The 18,600-nt window shown below is 45.9% G+C and overlaps 1 protein-coding gene across 8 annotated transcripts in view; it reads right to left on the minus strand.

Annotated features, from left to right (window-relative positions):
* The window catches only part of LOC115661225 (zinc finger protein 883-like), a 17,359-nt gene extending 225 nt beyond the window's left edge, over positions 1-17,134 (minus strand). The window contains exons 1-4 of one of the 8 annotated variants that reach the window (XR_004003038.1): positions 12,083-12,204; positions 10,942-11,054; positions 8,033-9,786; positions 36-3,184 (exon numbers count right to left, since the gene is read on the minus strand). Coding sequence is in view for 5 of the 8 variants with exons in the window: in XM_030583573.1 (XP_030439433.1) it covers positions 8,105-9,786; positions 10,942-11,054; positions 12,083-12,189 (1,902 nt within the window). In the remaining 3 variants the exon portion in view is untranslated. Of the gene's footprint in view, positions 1-35; positions 3,185-5,703; positions 6,100-6,642; positions 9,787-10,941; positions 11,055-12,082; positions 12,205-13,305; positions 13,952-17,078 lie in introns of those variants that run through there. The other 7 variants (XR_004003039.1, XM_030583577.1, XM_030583575.1 and 4 more) reach the window with 7 other exon arrangements.
* Between the last annotated feature and the right edge of the window lie 1,466 nt (positions 17,135-18,600).

Here is an 18,600-nt window from a genome sequence, read left to right on the forward strand (position 1 = left end):
CTTTCTTCTGAAAAATGTTATTTCTAACCCTAATTTTTTTAAATGGCTCTAAATGTGAAAAAAAACCAAGCAGCCGTAATGTGCCCAATGAAAAAAAATAAATAAATGGCCACGATGCCCAAAGCTTACACGTTCAAAAATGAGAGCTGGAATGGCACCTGGAAACCAGTCGAAATGTACATAGTGGTGAAAGCTATAGAGCCCTTTACTTTTGTTCTCTTCTTGTCTTGCAAGATGGCAAATGTGGAATCAAGGATGCCAATCTCACAGTGTACAACATTCTATTTCACAGTTGTGGAAAACTAAGTAAACCACCATGATGTACTCTAAAGTAACAGTTAATCTTGGCAGTAGTCTTTATATTATATACTCCTGGGGGAATTCTTTGCTACAGTGCATGCACATAATTCATGAGCCATGCACGTTTTTAGCACAGAAAAAAGCTTCTGCTGAAATGTTGGTGCAGTTCTGCCTTTTGACCACCAGAGGGTGCTGAGGCCACAGAACAAAGCAGCAGCTTCTGGCCAGCTAGGGAAGAGAAAGAGCCTGCTTTCTTCATAGCACCTGCCAGACCAGGTCAGGAAACAGGGGCTATGGGGAAACACAGCATATGGTGTGGAGGTGGGGAGGGTCAGACAGGGGCTCATAAGGGCTAGTAGGGGAGGAGAGACTGGAGCAGAGGCTGAATGTAGTGCCCCTTCCCTGATGCCACCCCTTCCAATATATGGTCATGTTCCATTCTAGGGGGTCTTGGGTCAGGAAGACCACCTCTTTTCTACCTGAGAGGTGTAGGGAGATGGGTTACTTTTGGCCATAGTCACTTTCTTGCTGACTCCATGTCTCTTCCTTACACCTTCCCCTCCACTCCAGCTGTGTCATTACCATAGCAACCCCTTGCTTGATTAGGTCCCCTTATCTTCTCTTGTTACTGAAAGGCAAGGCTAGCAGCTCGTGTGAGTGTGTGTGGCCTCATGCTTTCACTTACATTCTCTTGCTTGCTTATTTAGCCTGTTTAAATTAAAAAGCCAGAAGCAAGATTATTATTGTTTAGTTTTTACCCTATTTACTTCACATTCTCCTAACAGCTGTAAGCCAAGCTTTAAAGGAATTATTACTCAGTGCTGTATTAATATGCCTAGTAAGGAAGCTATTTGTCAAAATACAGTTCCTGAATCTGTTTGTTATAGACATATTGCTGACAGGTATTTTGAAATAAATGACCAAGAATAATTGAAACAGTTGTGATTATAGTGTGATATTTTGACAAATAAAATATGCAGAATTTTTAAATATTGTGTGTAGAATTTTTAATTGTTTGTTGCAGAATTCCGCCAGGAGTAAATTATTGATTTTAATTGTACATCTATCATCACTGATCAGTGTGTTAATATCAGACACTTTTACTACTTAAAAGCTCTTGTGTACATTGATGCAGCAAAAACTACATTGTTTGGTGATCTTTCTGGGACTTGGGATGTTTTTCCTGCACCTCTGCTGTGAAATCTACTAAAAATTTCCATGCCAAAATCACAGCCTTAGGCATCAGCACTTGAGTGGGTTAGCCTGTGTCCACACTGCAAAGTAGATGACCTCCAGATTGAGTGTAAAGCATCATCCTGGCTCTAGCCCACAACCCGGCAGTGCCAAATACCCTGTGTTTAGAGTGCCACCAAACTAAGTTGAAAGGGTTTGGTGTGGATGAGTGGGGAGTTGGGGCAACATCTGAGTAAGCACCTGGGCTAACTTTGCAATGAAAACAGACCCTTATAGACTAAGGAAAAAGTTCTCCAGCCCCCACTGATTTGGGATTTCTGGTTCAACTCAGCACTGAGCCTACTTACAGGGTGTGACAAGGTGCAGGGGCCTTACTGCTCCCAAGTAAATAATGGTTAACTTCTCCTCAGCTTCCCCTTTCTGCTGCCCAGGTGTTGAAAGGAGGGGCTGTAAGACTGGCTTCTTGGGAGACGGAAAGGGGGCAAAATGCATTTGAGAAGGCTGGGCTCCACACCCAAGGGTCATACAAGAGATGAACTCCAGACTGATCCTAGAGAGGACCACCTGGCTGACTTCACATGGACCTTTCTCCTGCATTGTTTGATCAGCTTACCCCAGGTGCGCCTATTTTGTGGGTTCTTCAACTTTCGTGCTGAACGAACACCAAAGGAAGCTTTCCTCAGACCGATTTCTCAGTGTTGTAGATTCCCTGGGACTGCATAGTTACAGTAGTTGAGATCTCCAGGGACAAATGATCAGTTCCAGCACCACCAATTACAGATGAACAAAGCCTCCATGACACGAAAAAAGGCTATTTCATCAATACCTACAAAAAACCAAAACCCTCATGTGCTCTAATGAGACACTCTGCTTCCTGATTCTAGTGAACTACTATAACTTTCTTCCACAACCTACTGCTAGAAACAGAAACTTATAGCAGAAAGTCAGTACAAAATAGCCTCAAAATAAATGACAATCCTTATCAGCACTGAATGAAACTTTAAATGCAACAGTATAAAGCAGCAGTCCCCAACCTTTTTCGTCTGGTGGGTGCCAGATGACGAGCCATGGAGGACTGTGGCAGCAGACAAGCATCCGCTGAAATACCGCCGCCAAGTGGCAACGTCAATAGGTGTTGCTGCCGAAATGCCACCAACAAACAGCGTCATCTAGAGGAATCGCTGCCGAAATGCCACCTCTGGATGTTGGCGGCATTTCAGTGGATGCTCATCCGCCAGCCAGCACGTGAGTGCCCTTAGATGCACCCGAAGGTGCCATGGTGCCCGTGGGTGCCGTGTTGGGGACCCCTGGTATAAAGTATGAACTGTTGATTAGAGGTTTAAGTAATTACAATGAAATGAGGGATTGATAGAACAGAGAAGGAAAGGCCCTAAGAGGCCATGTGGTCGATACCCCTTGTAGTAGGGAGAGAAGCCTGGAGCACTGGGCCTGGAACAAGAGCTAAGGGCTGAACTAGAGTCTATGAACCAAAGTCAGGTCAGAGATTAAAGCAGATGCGTATAAGCTCACTGTCCAGTAACCAAATGTGGCAAAGTTGTTGCTAATGTACTAGGCACTGAAGAATTACATCAATATATTCCAGCCAATCCAACGGAACAGAGAAGCTAGTTGTTCCTGTCTTCAGCCCAGCAAAGCTTACCAGATGGTAACAACCAGCAGTAAAGGCAACCTAGAACATGAATGAATAGTACAAAATTACCTTTGAAGGGTTAAAAATGAAAGATTAGACCAGCTCCCCAAAGAAAATAAGCTACACCGGCAAATGGAGTCTTTTGCAGTATAAATGTCTATGCCTGTGTTTTTGCCAGCACAGCTGTGTCTGTTAGCGGGAGATAAAGTAGGATTTGTTCCCAATCTGCTGGCAAAAGCCATGAGTGCAGGTGTGATTATACAGGGAAAACTGCACTCTTACCAGTCTAGTTTATTTTGCTTAGGGGAGGGGCTGGAATAGACTGAACTGGCACAAGTGCCATTTTGCTCATCTGTGTCCACACTCGCAGTTCTTTGCCGGGATAGTATATTGGCAAAGCTTTACTGCCAAAGTCTTCCAAGTGTAGACCTGGCCTGAGTATAAATTTACCCCCACACAATCAATAAGTACCAAACCTTGTCTGCCTGAAGTGAAGAGTCAAGATCCCCTAAAAATGGGAGAGACTCTGAAACTTGATACCTGTCCCTGTGCAGAGAAACACTAGACTCCCTGATCACACGAGATGAGTTGAGGTGATTATTTAACTTATGCTTTTCAGGTCATCTTCACTCCTCTGTCCTGAGTTTAGTGGTTTAGTCTGGAAGAAAAAATGACTAAGAGGGGTATTAAATATGGAGATGGTATGAAATTGGTAGGAGCCGCGAAGAAAGAGAAATAATTCAAAGGGACCTGCGGAAGTTAGACATACCGGGCAAAATGCTACCTGCCCAGGTGCAGCCATTTGTACAAATCAAGATTGTTAAGGTTAATCCTGGAGAAATCAAGTGCTGGCTGTACAAAAATACAGACGAGTGCACTGCACAGTTCTGACTGATTGCCATTGAACTCGCTTGAATACGAGTAATTTTACCAGGTGTCCTGGTAAATATGGTCACCCTACTAATCTGCCACCATGAAAGGGTCATTCTGCAGCTCTACAAGCCAATTCATTCCATCGCTCAGACCTGTGCTGTCAGCAGCAATCTGTCCCGCTGCACTTCCTGGAGTTACTGCTTTCACAGCCCAGTTCTTTATGGCTCTGGAAGCGACACTGCAGCCTTCTTTTACTCTGTAAGGAACAGCATTCAAGACATTCCTGTTCCTCAAACTCCTGGGCTCCAGCTTGATTCCCACCCCCACCGCGTCTCCCAATTCTTCCATCCAGGCAATTCCTACATCCAATCTCACTGCTTTGGGCCCCTGTTAAAGACCCAATTCCCCTCCCCCATGCATCCATCACCTCCCAGACTTTACTCTTTGTATCTGTCCATTTTGTTCCCACAAGCCAGTTCAAGTTCTACCTGCAGCAGGCACCTCTCTACCCTCCTCTACTCACAGCATCCGATTCTAACCTCACAACATGCCAGCCCAGAGCCAGCCTTAGAGGTGGGCCACCTGGGTGTCATGGTCAGGGGGATGCCGTGCAGCAGTACAGAGGTTACAAAAATTCCAGGGACAATAACAAGACTCGGCAAGCCCTGCATCTCTTGAGAGTAGCTGGAGTGGATTTTCAGTCCCTCACTGAACCCCAGCCTGTTCTGGACTGCAGCAAGGTACCCCCCACTCATGCCAATCAGAACCCCGAGGAGGAGGAGATTGCCCAGCCAGTCAGGATATCACCAGTTCACACATGTAGTGCTGCAGACCCAGGAGATGCCAGATTGCCAGCCAGAGACCCATCCTGACACTGCTGGGAAGGGGACCTTTCCCCATAACTATTAGGGGCTATATCAAAATACAACCTTTAAACAGCTTTATTCCAGGCACCCTCACGGCACCGCCGTGTTGGGTGGTTGTACATTAGAGGAATGCTCCAAAGCAATTTCTCTAAAATATCAAATCCTACAACCATCTGTGAGACATGTTACTCACCCCCCTTCCTATGCTGCTTCCTGCTCCTTCCCACCCACCCAAGACAGGGGCACCACACTAGTCTAAAAAAATATAAGTCAAACACATCGGCTGCACAGCAGGCATGCTTAGTGTAGCGCCAGAGACAGAAAGTACTTGGGCTTACCTCAACTTTTAGCTGCCTTGAGATTTGAGGAGGTACATTGCCTAAAGAAGGCTACAGAGATGTTAAATGTGTAGTAATATTAAGGCAATCATGGCTATCTGATCCCTTGGACTTGGAGCCATTCCTGCAAAATTCCATTGATTTTGCAGTGCATGTTGTGCTGTTCTGCAGGTATCACAAAAGAGAACTTAAGGCAAAGACATGACTATTTTTTCCATGCACATTGCAAGGCAATGCAGCTAACTTGGCTCTACTCTTACAGCTTGTGGTTCCCTTCCACTCCAGCATCAGCCTGGCAAAGAGCGATAGAGAACATCTTCCCAGTTTGCCCATGGCCTTGTTGAACAAGATCTTGCTCTGCCTTTGGAGAGATGCCCTCAGCATCATATTCCCCAAGTATAGACAGCCTACAGCTGTGCACATGAGCTTAACCTGCCTGCAGCTCCCACCCCCCTCACCTTCCCCAATTCCCAGTCCACCACCAACCTGGCACTTCTACAGAGGCCCTATACAAGGAGAGAAGCAAGGTGGAAAAATATCTTACCATCTCCAAGCTTTGGTGGTCCCATGTGAATGGAATTCCAAAACAAAGGAAAAGCAACACTTTATTATTATTGGCATGGAGACTAGAACTGAGACGACAGTTACTTGTGCTGTTTCTACCCCTCCTCCCCCCCCACGGTCCTGACACATCGCTGCCCACATGGACAGAAGCATTATCCATGGCTGAACGCCAGGCAAATCTTCAGGAAGAGGGGGGAGAGAGAGCACATGCACGTGAGAAGGCATATTTGTGTCGGCATCTGTAAAGGCAGAAGACGACTGAAGAGTGGAGGGAAAGTTTCCTTTACCATGACACCAAGATGAGGACAGTGAGCTGTGGACAGAGCGCATTGACAAGATAGTGAGGGTGATACAAAGGCAGACAGCCCTGCTAGAGAACATAGTGGCACTAAATTCACAGGCAACCCAACGTAGCCATTTGAGGACACTGCACACTGGGAGCATCCGTTCCCAACTCCAGGAGCGGATTTCTCCCTCACCAGTCTATACCACACTGGGGTTTTCGGTTTAATCTTTTTTTATTTGTACAAACAGCTGCACAGAGGTGGGGCCATTGAGCTGTTTGCTGATGACATCACACCTCTGGCCAATTAAAAGCGCCAGTGGCTCAAATTTCAATGCTGGTTCCAGCCCAGCATGCTTCAGCTGACTATGCCATGTTGAACATCCACCACGCAAAGGAGCCACTGGAACTCCTGCCGCTGGAGCCTTCCTCTGCTCAAGTCACATGAAAATACTGATGGTTAAAAACTAGCCCAGCCCTTGGAATGAAGCACCACGTTGGCTCATTTCACTTACAAAAAATGTTCATTGTTTTCTTTCTCAGCTAAATGATTAATTCCTCCAGACAATTAGCAAGTTTGATAAAATACCATTTTAATTCCAAAGATTTATTAATTTTTTTTATCCTTAAGAACAAAAAAATACAACAGCCTGCTGGTGTACTGTCAGATCAGATATTACCCCCTCCCCCCCAAATCAGACAACCAACACAGAATATTTTCCAGGGATGTGCCCAGCCTAGTGTTAAAAGGCCAAAGCCACATGAATCTCATCACTTCTCACTGGAGACTGTTCCACAGCTGTTCTGGTATCTCATGCCTCTGCAGTTACAACCCAAAATTACATTTGTTTTTCTCTTCTACAGAGGCACAAAGCAAGAGTCCATGGGACAGCTGGGAACAGAACTCAGTGCTGGACTCTCAGTCACAACTTCTAATTCATTAGTGATATTCTGAGCTAGACTCAGGCAAGATGACTGTACAGTGACACACCCGAAAGCAAACATCTCTATACTGTTGTCTTATCTTCAGCACCACTCACGCTAGCTTTCTTTACCAGTGACGACTTGTATTTCAATTCACTTTTGCCCACATGCAGCAGTTTTCACCTGTTGATTTCTACACATATGGGGTGCCTAATTCCCCCCAGGCTCATTTGACTTATTTCTCTTTCCTCAATAACATTTGCAGCTTGCACCAGTTTTATACTATCTGAATATTTAATGACCATGTAAGTTAATCCCTCTTCCAGGTGGAACAGTCCCAATGACAGATGATTGAATACATGACCTGAAAGCAGAACCTAAATAATCACCTCTGATCCATTCTTGTAACCAGGAGGAGGGGGGGGGGGGAATCTATTCTCTCTCTGCACACGGACAGGTATCAAGTTGCGGTCTCTTTCCCATTTTTAGGGGAGCTTAACTATTCACTTCAGGTAATCAATGCTTTGTTATATACTGTGTTGGAGTCCTACACTTTTAAAACTTTGCCAATATCGCTATACCACTGTATTATACCAATATACAATACCCTCAAACTGCTGCTAACTTGGACTCAGGTGATACTGGCAAAATAGCATTTTGCTGGTATAGTTTATTACAGTGTCCGTCCTCATCCCCACACAAACAAAATATATTCTACTGGTAAAAGTGCAAATTTTGACAATGTAACTGTGTCCACATTAGGGGCTTTTACCAGCACATTGTTCACTCACAAATCACACCTCATCACACCCTTAATAGACATAACTGTGCTGGCAAACTCTGTAGTGTAGGCATAGTTATATTGGCAAATGAGTCCATTTGCCAGGATAGTATATTGTTGGGGAAACTGGTATAATTTATACCAGCAAAACTGTTGCCAGTATAAGAAGGTCAAGGCAAGTTTCCTAGAGACCTTAATTCACTTCAGTATAGTGAAGTTGAAGAACAACATGACGTTTCTGACTGAAGGTTCTCTCACCTATTTATAGGATTTTCCTTCTGTGTGAATACTCTTATAGTCAAGAGCGTGGAGTTCATATGGCAGCATATCTTACAGGTTCTCCCTGGCGTGAGTTCTCTGGTGTTTAATAAGGTTGGAGCTCCGATTGAAGGTTTTCTCACAATCACTGCATCTAAAAGGTCTCTCTCCCGTGTGGATTTTCTGATGCTGAAGGAGATGTGAGCTCTGAATGAAGCTTTTCTCACACACTGGACATTTATAAGGTCGCTCTCTAGTGTGAGTTCTCTGATGTTGAATTAGATGTGAGCTGTAAATGAAGCCTTTGTCACAGTCAACACACTTGTAAGGTTTCTCTGCTGTGTGGTTTTTCTGATGGAGCATAAGCTGCGAACTGCGACTGAAACTCTTCTCACAGCTAGGGCATGTGTAAGGTCTTTCCACATGGTGGGTTCTCTTGTGCTGAAGAAGGCGGGAGTTGCTGTTGAAGGTTTCCTCACACTGGCTGCATTTATAGCTCTGGTCTTCCACGTGGATTAGTTTGTGTTTATTTAGCACTGAGCTTCGGCTGAAACTTTTCTCGCACTCAGGACATTTAAAGGGTTTTTCTTGCGTGTGGACTCTCTGGTGCTGAATGAGATGGGAGCTCTGGTGGAAACTTTTCTCACAGTCCAGGCATTTGTAGGGTTTTTCTCCCCTGTGCGCTCTCTGATGGAGCATCAGGTGAGAGCTCTGAATGAAGCTTTTGTCACAGTCGGGACACTTATAGGGTCTCTCTCCCGTGTGGATTCTCTGATGCTTAATAAGATTTGAACTCTTGTTGAAGCTTTTGTTGCATTCGGAGCATTTATAGGGCTTCTTTCCTGTGTGGCTCTTCTGATGTTTATGAAGGTCCGAGACAAGACCAAACCACTCCTCACAGCCATCGCACTTGTAGAGTTCCTCTCCTGCGTGCATTCTCTGATGCAGAATGAAATGAGACCTGATCAGAAAGGTTTCCTCACATTCCCCACATGCATAGGGTTTCTGTTCTGTGTGGATTCTCTGATGTTTAATAAGATTTGCACTCTGTACAAAACACTTTGCACAGGTAGGGCATTTATAGGGTCTCTCTCCTGTGTGGAGTCTCCGATGCTTTATAAGGGTTGAGCTCCAGCTGAAGGTTTTCTCACAGTCGGGGCATTTATAGGGTTTCTCACCTGTATGGACTCTCTGGTGTTTAATAACCGATGAGATCCAGCTAAAACTTTTCTCACACTGGGGGCACTTGTGGGGTTTCACGCCATTGTGAACATTTTGATGCTGAATAAGCCGTGTGCTCCGAATGAACCTTTTCCCACACTTGTCACATTTGTAGGGTTTCTCTTGAGTATGCATTCGCTGATGATCAATCAGCTCTGATCTCTGTCTGAAGCTTTTCTCACACTCGGTACACTTATAGGGCCTCTCCCCCGTGTGGATTCTCTGGTGCTGAAGAAGATGTGAGCGGCGAGTGAAGCTTTTGTCACACTCAGTACATTTATGGGGTCTCTCTCCTGTGCAGATAGGAATGTTTTGGCATTTGCCGAAGGGTCTTTCATTTGGATTGGATTTCTCCAGGCTCTCATCCTCTATGTTCCTGTGTTGGCCGGCTGGTCTGTGTTCACCCTCACACGTATTTCCCTCATCAGAGCTATTTGCTTTCTCTCTTTGTGATAAATTCCTGTGCTCTGCCAAACCCTCAGAATTTCCCTGCTGATGATTCTCTTCAGTCTTCCACTTGATTCCAATATCTGCTGGAATAAATGGAGAATCCAGATGTTACTTCAACACACAAAGGACACTGGACTCGTGAATGTAAAGCATATAAACATACAGCATATCATGTTGGCGTTCTGACTACAGGCTCTATTAGAAAAGCTGAACATATTCCTTCCATCTCCCTTCAGGAGTGTTGTATGTACAGGAGGTAACCGTTCACCTGAGGCCACAGTGCTGAGTACAGTGGGAGTACTGTGTCCAGTTTTGGGTGCCACACTTGAAGAAAGATGTGGACAAATTGGAGACTGTCCAGAGGAGAGCAACAAAAATGATAACAGGCTTAGAAAACCTAATTTATGCAGAAAAGTTAAAAACAACTGGGCGTGTTTAGTCTGGAGAAAAGACGACTGAAGGGGGACCTCATAACAGTCATTAAGCACGATAAGGGCTGTTATAGAGATGATGGTGATCAATTGTTCTCTATATCCACAGAAGGAAGGACAAGAAGCTTAATCTAAAGCAAGGGAGATTTAGGTTAGATATTAGGAAAAACTTTCTAACTCTAAGGATAGTTAAGTACTGGAACAGGTTAACTGACAAAGCCCTGACTGACATGATTTAGTTGGTGTTAGTCCTGCCTTGGGCAGAGGGTTGGACTAGATGACCTCCTGAGGCCTCTTCCAACCTTAATCTTCTATAATTCTATTAACTAAGGAGGTTGTGGAATCTGTCTCATTGCAGGTTTTTCAGAACAGGTCAAACATTTGTCAGGGTTGGTTTAGGTTTCCTAGGACTGGGTCCTGCCTCAGTGCAGGCAGATGAACTAAATTAGCCTCTGAAGGTCCCTTCCAGCTCTACATTTCTATGATTCAGAAGCTCCCTCTCCACCTCCTGGCTTAGCTAATGTTTCAAAGCTCTACAAAGGGACAAGACAATGATATCCACTATGTCCTGCCATCCCACCTGATCACACAGAAGTCCAAAGGGGGGGGGGGGGCTACAATCCAAAGCCAGTCAAGATAGGTAGGAATCCATGACAGACACCTGCCAAAAAGATGTAATAATAGCTGGCTACTAAGCTGACTGGAGGGGACAAAAGCTGTTTCAATAGAAGCTCATGAAATGCAGGCTTCTTTCTCAGCTCATTACCTCACTCAAAGTTTCTGAAGAGTTCATTAGTTATTACTCACCAGAGGAGACCCCTCTAGAAAAGCCTCTTTCCCTCGAATCCTGGTGAGCTCGGACACATGGCTCTTCCTCATGTTCAATCAGGGACACAATGTCTGATTTGCTGACAGGATGCCTGTCACCAAAAAAAAGAATCACACGATGTTTTCTGTAACTTGGCAAGCACAGAGTATTTGGTATTTTGTAACAGTCTCATTCAGCATTACTGCTTCCCAGGATGGTCCTTCCAATGGAGCATTTCAACCTGTCCCCAAATATATTAGCTGCCATATTGTTTGTAGTTTTGTTATTTTGCAACATTCCCTATTGTTTTCCTGTCCTCATTGGCGTTTGCAATTCTTCCCAGTTTAGCCTCACCACCTAAATCCATTGGTATGCTACTTACCTCCCCATCCAGTGCAATGACCACCATTTTAAATGCTGGACCAAATGCTGCCGTAACCTTCTCCCAACCCGGAACATGGCTATTTGTTGTTAATTCTAGTTTGTGATCTTTGGACTGTTTTATATCCAAGAAATTGTTCTCCTATCCCACCTAATTTTGGGAGTAAGGTTTTGCAATACTCTAGCAAATGCTTTACTAAAATACCAATATCAGTCTCTTTAATGGGTCTCTTCCGTCATATGATTCCCAGATTCAAAGGCCAGAAGACACAACTGTGATAATCTAATCTGACCTCCTGCATACCACAGGCTATAGTCTAGGAGATAAAGGCCCCAAAAATGAATACAGCATTATTTAAGGTGAAGCTGTACCACAGATAACTTTGTAATGTTTTCTGTCTGTCACAGTACAGCCTAATATCTTAATTTCTTACTCAGTAACCACTACATACTGAGCAAACTTCTTCACTGATGTGTCCACAATGACACCTTGATCTCTTTCCTAAGAGGTTACAAGGAACTGGGATTGAGATTCAATGTATTTCTACAGGAGAGTCATAAAAGACAAACACCACATAACTGTACAGAACTCTTTGGCCACGAACAATTTAGATGAGAGACAGGCAATTTCCTGGCTGATTGTGTGGATGTTGAATTGCAGAAAATTGAAATTGCTTCTATTAAAATATTGACTCTCTTTCCACATGGAACATCCCTTATTTGCACCAATGCATCACGTACAACGACCCAGCAACTCACTTCTGCTTCTGAGCTAGACAGAGATGGAGAAGTACAGCCACTATCCTAAACCAGAAAATATTGTAAAGAGAGGGATTAGAGCTACCTTCTGTATTTTGAATCTCCATTGACTGGAGCAGATTCCTCCCGCCCCCAAAAGAATGCAGGTGCAAACGTGAGAAAAACCCTGTTCTGAAGATCACTCAGGCCCCTTACAGCTCATGCCACTTCTGCAAACTAGTGAACACAGTAACTCCTCGCTTAATGTTGTAGTTCTGTTCCTGAAAAATGCTACTTTAAGCAAAACGATGTTAAGCAGATCCAATTTTCCCATAGGAATTAATGTAAAGGGGGGGGCGGTGTTTAAATTCCAGAGAAAATTTTTTCACCAAAGACATTGTGTGTATGTATACACACACACACACACACACTCTAGAAGTTTTAAACAAAATTTAACACTGTACACAGCACTGATGATTGTGAAGCTTGGTTGAGGTGGTGGAGTCAGAGGGTGGGATATTTCCCAGGGAATGCCTTACTGCTAAATGATGAACTAGCACTCATCTGAGCCCTCAAGGGTTAACACATTGTTGTTAATGTAGCCTCACACTCTACAAGGCAGCACGAATGTAGGGAGGGCAGACAGCATGACAGACACACACACACACACACACTGTGTGAGAGAGATGCGCATTGCCCCTTTAAGTATGCTGACCCCGCTCTAAGTACACTGCCTTTTTAAGAAGATTAGCAAGTTGAGACAGCAGCTGCTGCTAGCAAGATCCCTCCATCCTGAGCCCTGTCGTCTCTCTCCCCCTCACTTGCTCTGTGGAGATAAGGTTCAGAAGCAGGGGAGGTGGGGCAGGAGCAAGGGGACACCCTGACATTAGCACCTCTCTTCCCACCCTCCGCTCTGCACAGCAACCAGGAGGCTCCTGGGAGCAGCATATGGCAGTGGGGGGAGGGACAGCTGAACTGCCCGGCAATTGATAGCCTGCTGGGCGGCTTCCACAGAGGGAATTTAGGGGAGTTGCCAGTCCACCCTAGTTCTAAGCCTCCACCAGCTAGCTCCAACAGACTGCTCTTTCTGCAAGCAGTGGACAAAGCAGGTGGCTGCCAAATAACGTTATAAGGGAGCACTGCACAACTTTAAATGAGCATGTTCTCTAATTGATCAGCAATGTAACAATGAAACAACGTTAACCGGGACGACTTTACATGAGGAGTTACGTAATAATTTTTACCCAGTGAGATCAAAGTCTTGTCGTTGTCCCTCATCACGTCCTTCTACAGCAACTTCTGCCATCCTGCTAGCTCCTCCCACTCCTCCTCAGGAGAACTAGACAGCAATGTCAAACATAGCCTGAAATGAGAAATGAAACGCTCTGGATCCAGACTCCTGGCTGCAACCTTCAGGCCGATGGGGGAGAGACACATGCAACCCTTGGCACAGAGAGCTGTGAAATGAGGATGTGATTCCAGCTTGCGAATGCACAGAAAGCTTGTTATTACATACTGAGTTCCATGTTCTTCCTGTAGCTAAGAAGGAAGGGCAGCCAGTATCTGAGGCCTACAACAATCTTAGTTCTTGTTAGTGCTATGAGAGATGAACAGTCTGAGGTGCTGATCAGCCGCCAACTGATCAGCTAGTAGAACGGATTGAAGTTTAAAAGACAATATTTATGAATATTTTTACAAATACAAGGACCAAATTCCATTCATTTTGATTTGCGGCCTCTTGTTATTTATTATTCTAAAGGATTCGGGCATTTTCTGGGGATTCATCAAGTTCTCTCCAAATCCCAAAAATCACCATATGTATTTAAGCACTACTGATCTTCATTTGAAAATCCATCATAAAAAAGTGGAAACAACAAGGAGTCCCTGTGGCACCTTAGAGACTAACAAATTTATTTGGGCATAAGCTTTCATGGGATATAACCCACTTCATCAGATCCATGGAGCAGAAAATACAGTAAGCAGGTACATGAAAAGATGGGAGTTGCCTTACCAAGTGGGGGGTCAGTGCTAACGAGGCCAATTCAATCACAGTGGATGTGGCCCATTCCCAGCAACTGACAGGAAGGTGCGACTATTTTTGGTAGTGAACCAGGGTTATTCCCAGTTCTCTTCCTGTTTAAAATGTCTGTGGTCCACTCGAGGATCAAAAGCAAACCCATGTAACTTGGGCAACCAGCCACCATGCAAATAACAAACAGTGATCCATTGATGAGAACAACCCCATGGATGAAAATCTGTTGCCCAAAAGACGCAGCAAACATCAGGAGCAGTTCACAAATGAGTCATTCTCCAAAGTAGTAAATGTGCAACATACATTAATCATAAAAAATCCTTCCAACAGCAAGCACTGTCAGCTACTTACTTGGCACATACTTGATAGACCTGGTCAAAGTTTTTCATTGAAAACATTTTTTTTTGGTAAAAAAATGGGGTTGTCAAAAAAACTGCACTCTTTCTCCCACCCATCAAACATGTCTTTGGAGGATGTGAAGATTTAGTTTTCAGAAACACTTTCAAAACAAATAAGTTCATGGAGAGATTATTTTTCAGTTATGTCTACAATTATTTGTTTAAAAGTGGTGGGGAAATGTCCTCTTCATTTTTTCCTCCCATCACCTCCCTCCTCCATTTTTCTCATTAGAGAAGTGTGAGGGGAAAAAAACATTTACATTCAAAAGTAACCTTTTTCCTTTGAAAAGCAAGCCTGGATAGTGCCTCTTGCTCACATGTTCAAGGTCACACTGATCACCAGATTTGGAGTTGAGAAGGAATTTTCCTCCAGCTCAGAATGGTGAGAGCCCCTAGGGTCTTTTCTGTCTTCCTCTGTAGCATGAGGCACAGTTCACCTGCTGGGATTTCCTGTGCACAGCTCATCTAATCATTCCCTGATATCACAGGGACCTTGGCCTCACCTCCTGTTCTCTTTTTCTCACAGTCAAAATACTTTGCCCAACTAAAGTCCCTGGGCTTAATACAGTTAGTGAGATGTAGTGGGAGGTCAGACTCAAAGATCTGATGGTCCTTTCCAGATGTAAACTCTACAAAACTTTTTTTTTTCCAATGAGAAAAAGTGTTTTTCCCTCACTTTCTCTTATGTGTAATTTCTTACCTGTTTCCCCTACTTGGAAAAAAATTGCGGAGAAGGGGAGTTTAAAAAGAAAGTGAAGGATTTCCCCCACCAAAATGACAATTTTTTTTCACTGAAACACACATTTTTGCATTGCACACACACACTTTGTTTTAATTTTTTTCCACAGAACATGAGTTTTGACCAGCTCTAATACTTAGTTATCAACAGCATCTGCAAGATACAAATCAGAGCTCTTCGTTGTCACTCAGATGAGACAAGGAAATCCCCAGGAAAAGCTTCTCCCAGGTGCAGCAGGGAGAGTTAGACAGTAACACTGCCATTAAGCAATGTTTTAAATACAGCTGGTTTGAAACACATTACACAGTTCAGGAGAGACACAGGTTACACTAGAATCCATCACTTTATCCTCTGTCCACAAGCAAAACCATCCAAGCACTTCACTGTCAACGCTCTACTTGGGCAGAGGTGTCTCTGGCCATTCCCCTTTGAATCAGGCCGCGTATGTTTCGCAGCTGTAGTTCGGAAGCCAGTGGGTCATCTGGGGCAGGTTTCACACAGGGACACTGCCAACTGAAAACAATATTGGCTTAACTACAGACTTGCTTAGTTACTTTTGATCTCGGCAAAAGACTAGGAACTTCAAACAAAATTCTTGCTTCTCCCTGAGAGGGTCATTAGGCAGTTCTGCAAACCAATTCATTCATTCGCTCAGATCTGCACTGTCAATGGCAATTTGCCCCTCCACACACCCTGGGAGTTGCTGGGAGAGTGCCCCAGTGCTGCTGTATGGCTCTGGGAGCAGACACTGCACTCTTCTTTATACTCCTGAAAGGAACAGCATTTCCTGCATCTCAGACCCCCAGGCTCCAGCCTAATTCCCAGCCCACAACATCTTCCAATTCCCCTCTCCACGTCATTCCTAAATCCAATCCTTCTGCTTCAGGCCCCTGTTGGAGACCCAGTTCCCTTCCCCCACGCATCCCCCCAATTCCCTCCTCCATACTCCACTCTTTGTATCTTTCCATTTTGCTCCCCCACCTTCCCTACCAATCATAGCTACTCAGTCCATCCTCACAGACAAGGTGCGTTGCAGACACCTTGACCTTTCCTGGCTCCCGCCCCCTTCCTCACACCTATTGCTCCACCTGGGGAAACTGGAGCATTTCTCAGGGCTTGTCTACACTGCGTGCGGATCGGCAGGGAGCAATCGGTCCCAGAGGCGATAAATCAAGCGCTGAGCGCTCCCCCGACTCTGGTACTCCACCGGAACGAGAAGCACAAGTGGAGTCGACAGGAGAGCGTCAGCTGCCAATTTACTGCTGGGAAGAGACTGCGGTGAGTAGATCTAAGTACCTGGACCCGGCTCCGCTATTCACGCAGCTGAAGTTGTGAATCTTAGATCGACCCCAGGCAGCAGGAGAGGAGCCCTCAGAGTTACCACTTCATGCCCAGGGCTCCCCCAGCCTCCCAACTGAACCCGCTGGTGCTCCCCCCGCACACCCCCAACCTCCTCCCCCTGCTCTCGAATCCCAGCAGCCTCCAGCCACCCCGCCCCGGGCACCGCTCTGCCCAGCCGCTCCTGAACTCCCACCCCCAGGCGAGGCCGCGGCCCTGCCCGAGTCCCGGCAGCAGCAGCAGGGACCCCGCCCCCGGGACAAGCGAACAGCCCCGCGGAGGGCGGGCTCGGGCTCTCCGCCCCTTGGCGCCCTTGGGAAGGCGAGTCCGGACCCCGGTGCGGGCCGGGCCGGGCCCCTCCGGCGGGAACCCTGCACCGGGCCGGGCCGCCCCCTCCCCGCGCTTCCCGGGGACCCGGCCCAGGCCTCCCGCCTGCCCCAGCCCGCCCCGCTCCCCCCCAGCGGCGCCCCGGGCGCGGCTCGTCCCGGCCCCGGCCCCGGCCGGGCTCACCTCGCGCCGCCGCCATCGCGCGCCGGGCCCGGGCAGCGGCAGCCCCGCCCCTCCCGGCCGCAGCCCGCTCCCTGCACCGCCGGGCCGGCCTGGGCTGGGGGCAGCCAAGGGGCTGAACGTTCCCCTGCCGGGCCCCGGATCCGAACTCACAGAGCTGGGGGCGGGACGGGCCGTGTCCATTTACATCATCCGTGACTCCACCCTAGGGTGCCAGCACCCTGCCCCGACCCTTCTCCAGGCCCCGCCCACTGCTCGGGCCACCCCTCCCATCGCTCGCTCTCCCGCCTCCTCACTCACTTTCACCCGGTGGGGGGGGGGGGCAGGGATTTCCCTACGACCCCCCCCACAAATTTCCCCAGCACCCTCCTCAAATTTAGCCCTTGGTTGGACATTTCACTTGAAATCGAAACATTAATATACACTTTAAAAGTACATACAAGCAGAGAGCAGACCCCTTTCACACAGCAAGCCTCTGTGACCGCTCCCCTTAAGTTAAAAATACTTTTTAATATATTTAACACCATTAGTAATGCTGGAGGTGAAGCAGGGTTTGGGGTGGAGGTTGGCAGCTGGGAACCTCCCATGTAATAACCTCACAACCCCCTGTGGGGTCCTGACCCCCAGTTTGAGAACCTCTGAGACCACAGAACAAAAACATTAACCCAGAAACCTATCCTTGCAACAAAGCCTGTTGCCAACTCCGTTCACTTATCTATTCAGGGGACACCATCATAGGACCAAATTACATCAGCCACACTATCAGAGGCTCGTTCACCTGCACATCTGCCAATGTGATATGTGCCAGCAATGTCCCTCTGTCAAGTACATTGGCCAAACCAGACAGTCTTTACACAAAAGAATAAATGGACACAAATCAGACGTCAAGAATTATAACATTCAAACACCAGTAGGAGAACACTTCAATCTCCCTGGTCACTCGATTACGGACCTAAAAGTCGCAATATTGCAACAAAAAAACTTCAAAAACAGACTCCAACGAGAGACTGCTGAATTGGAATTAATTTGCAAAATGGGCACCATTAAATTAGGCTTGAATAAAGACTGGGAGTGGATGGGTCATTACACAAAGTAAAACTATTTCCCCAAGTTAATTTCCCCCCCAACTGTTCCTCACAACTTCTTGTCAACTGCTGCAAATGGACCATTTTGATTACCACTACAAAAAGTTTTTTTCTCTCCTGCTGGTAATAGCTCACCTTAACTGATCACTCATGGTAACACCCATTGTTTCATGTTCTCTGGGTACATATATATATATATATTCTTACTGTATTCACCACTCCATGCATCCAATGAATTGGGCTGTAGCCCACGAAAGCTTATGCTCAAATAAATTTGTTAGTCTCTAAGGTGCCACAAGTACTCCTGTCCTTTTTTTGTATATGAGAAAGTACTTGTACCTGAGAAAGCATAATGGGTTTGAAAAGTATAAACAAAGACTAGCTTCCTCATACAGCTGTTATTTATGACAATGTCGGCACATTTGTTTCTGCTATATTAG

The sequence above is a fragment of the Gopherus evgoodei genome, chromosome 13 (genome assembly GCF_007399415.2).
Source record: "Gopherus evgoodei ecotype Sinaloan lineage chromosome 13, rGopEvg1_v1.p, whole genome shotgun sequence".
NCBI classification, from domain to species: Eukaryota; Metazoa; Chordata; order Testudines; family Testudinidae; genus Gopherus; species Gopherus evgoodei.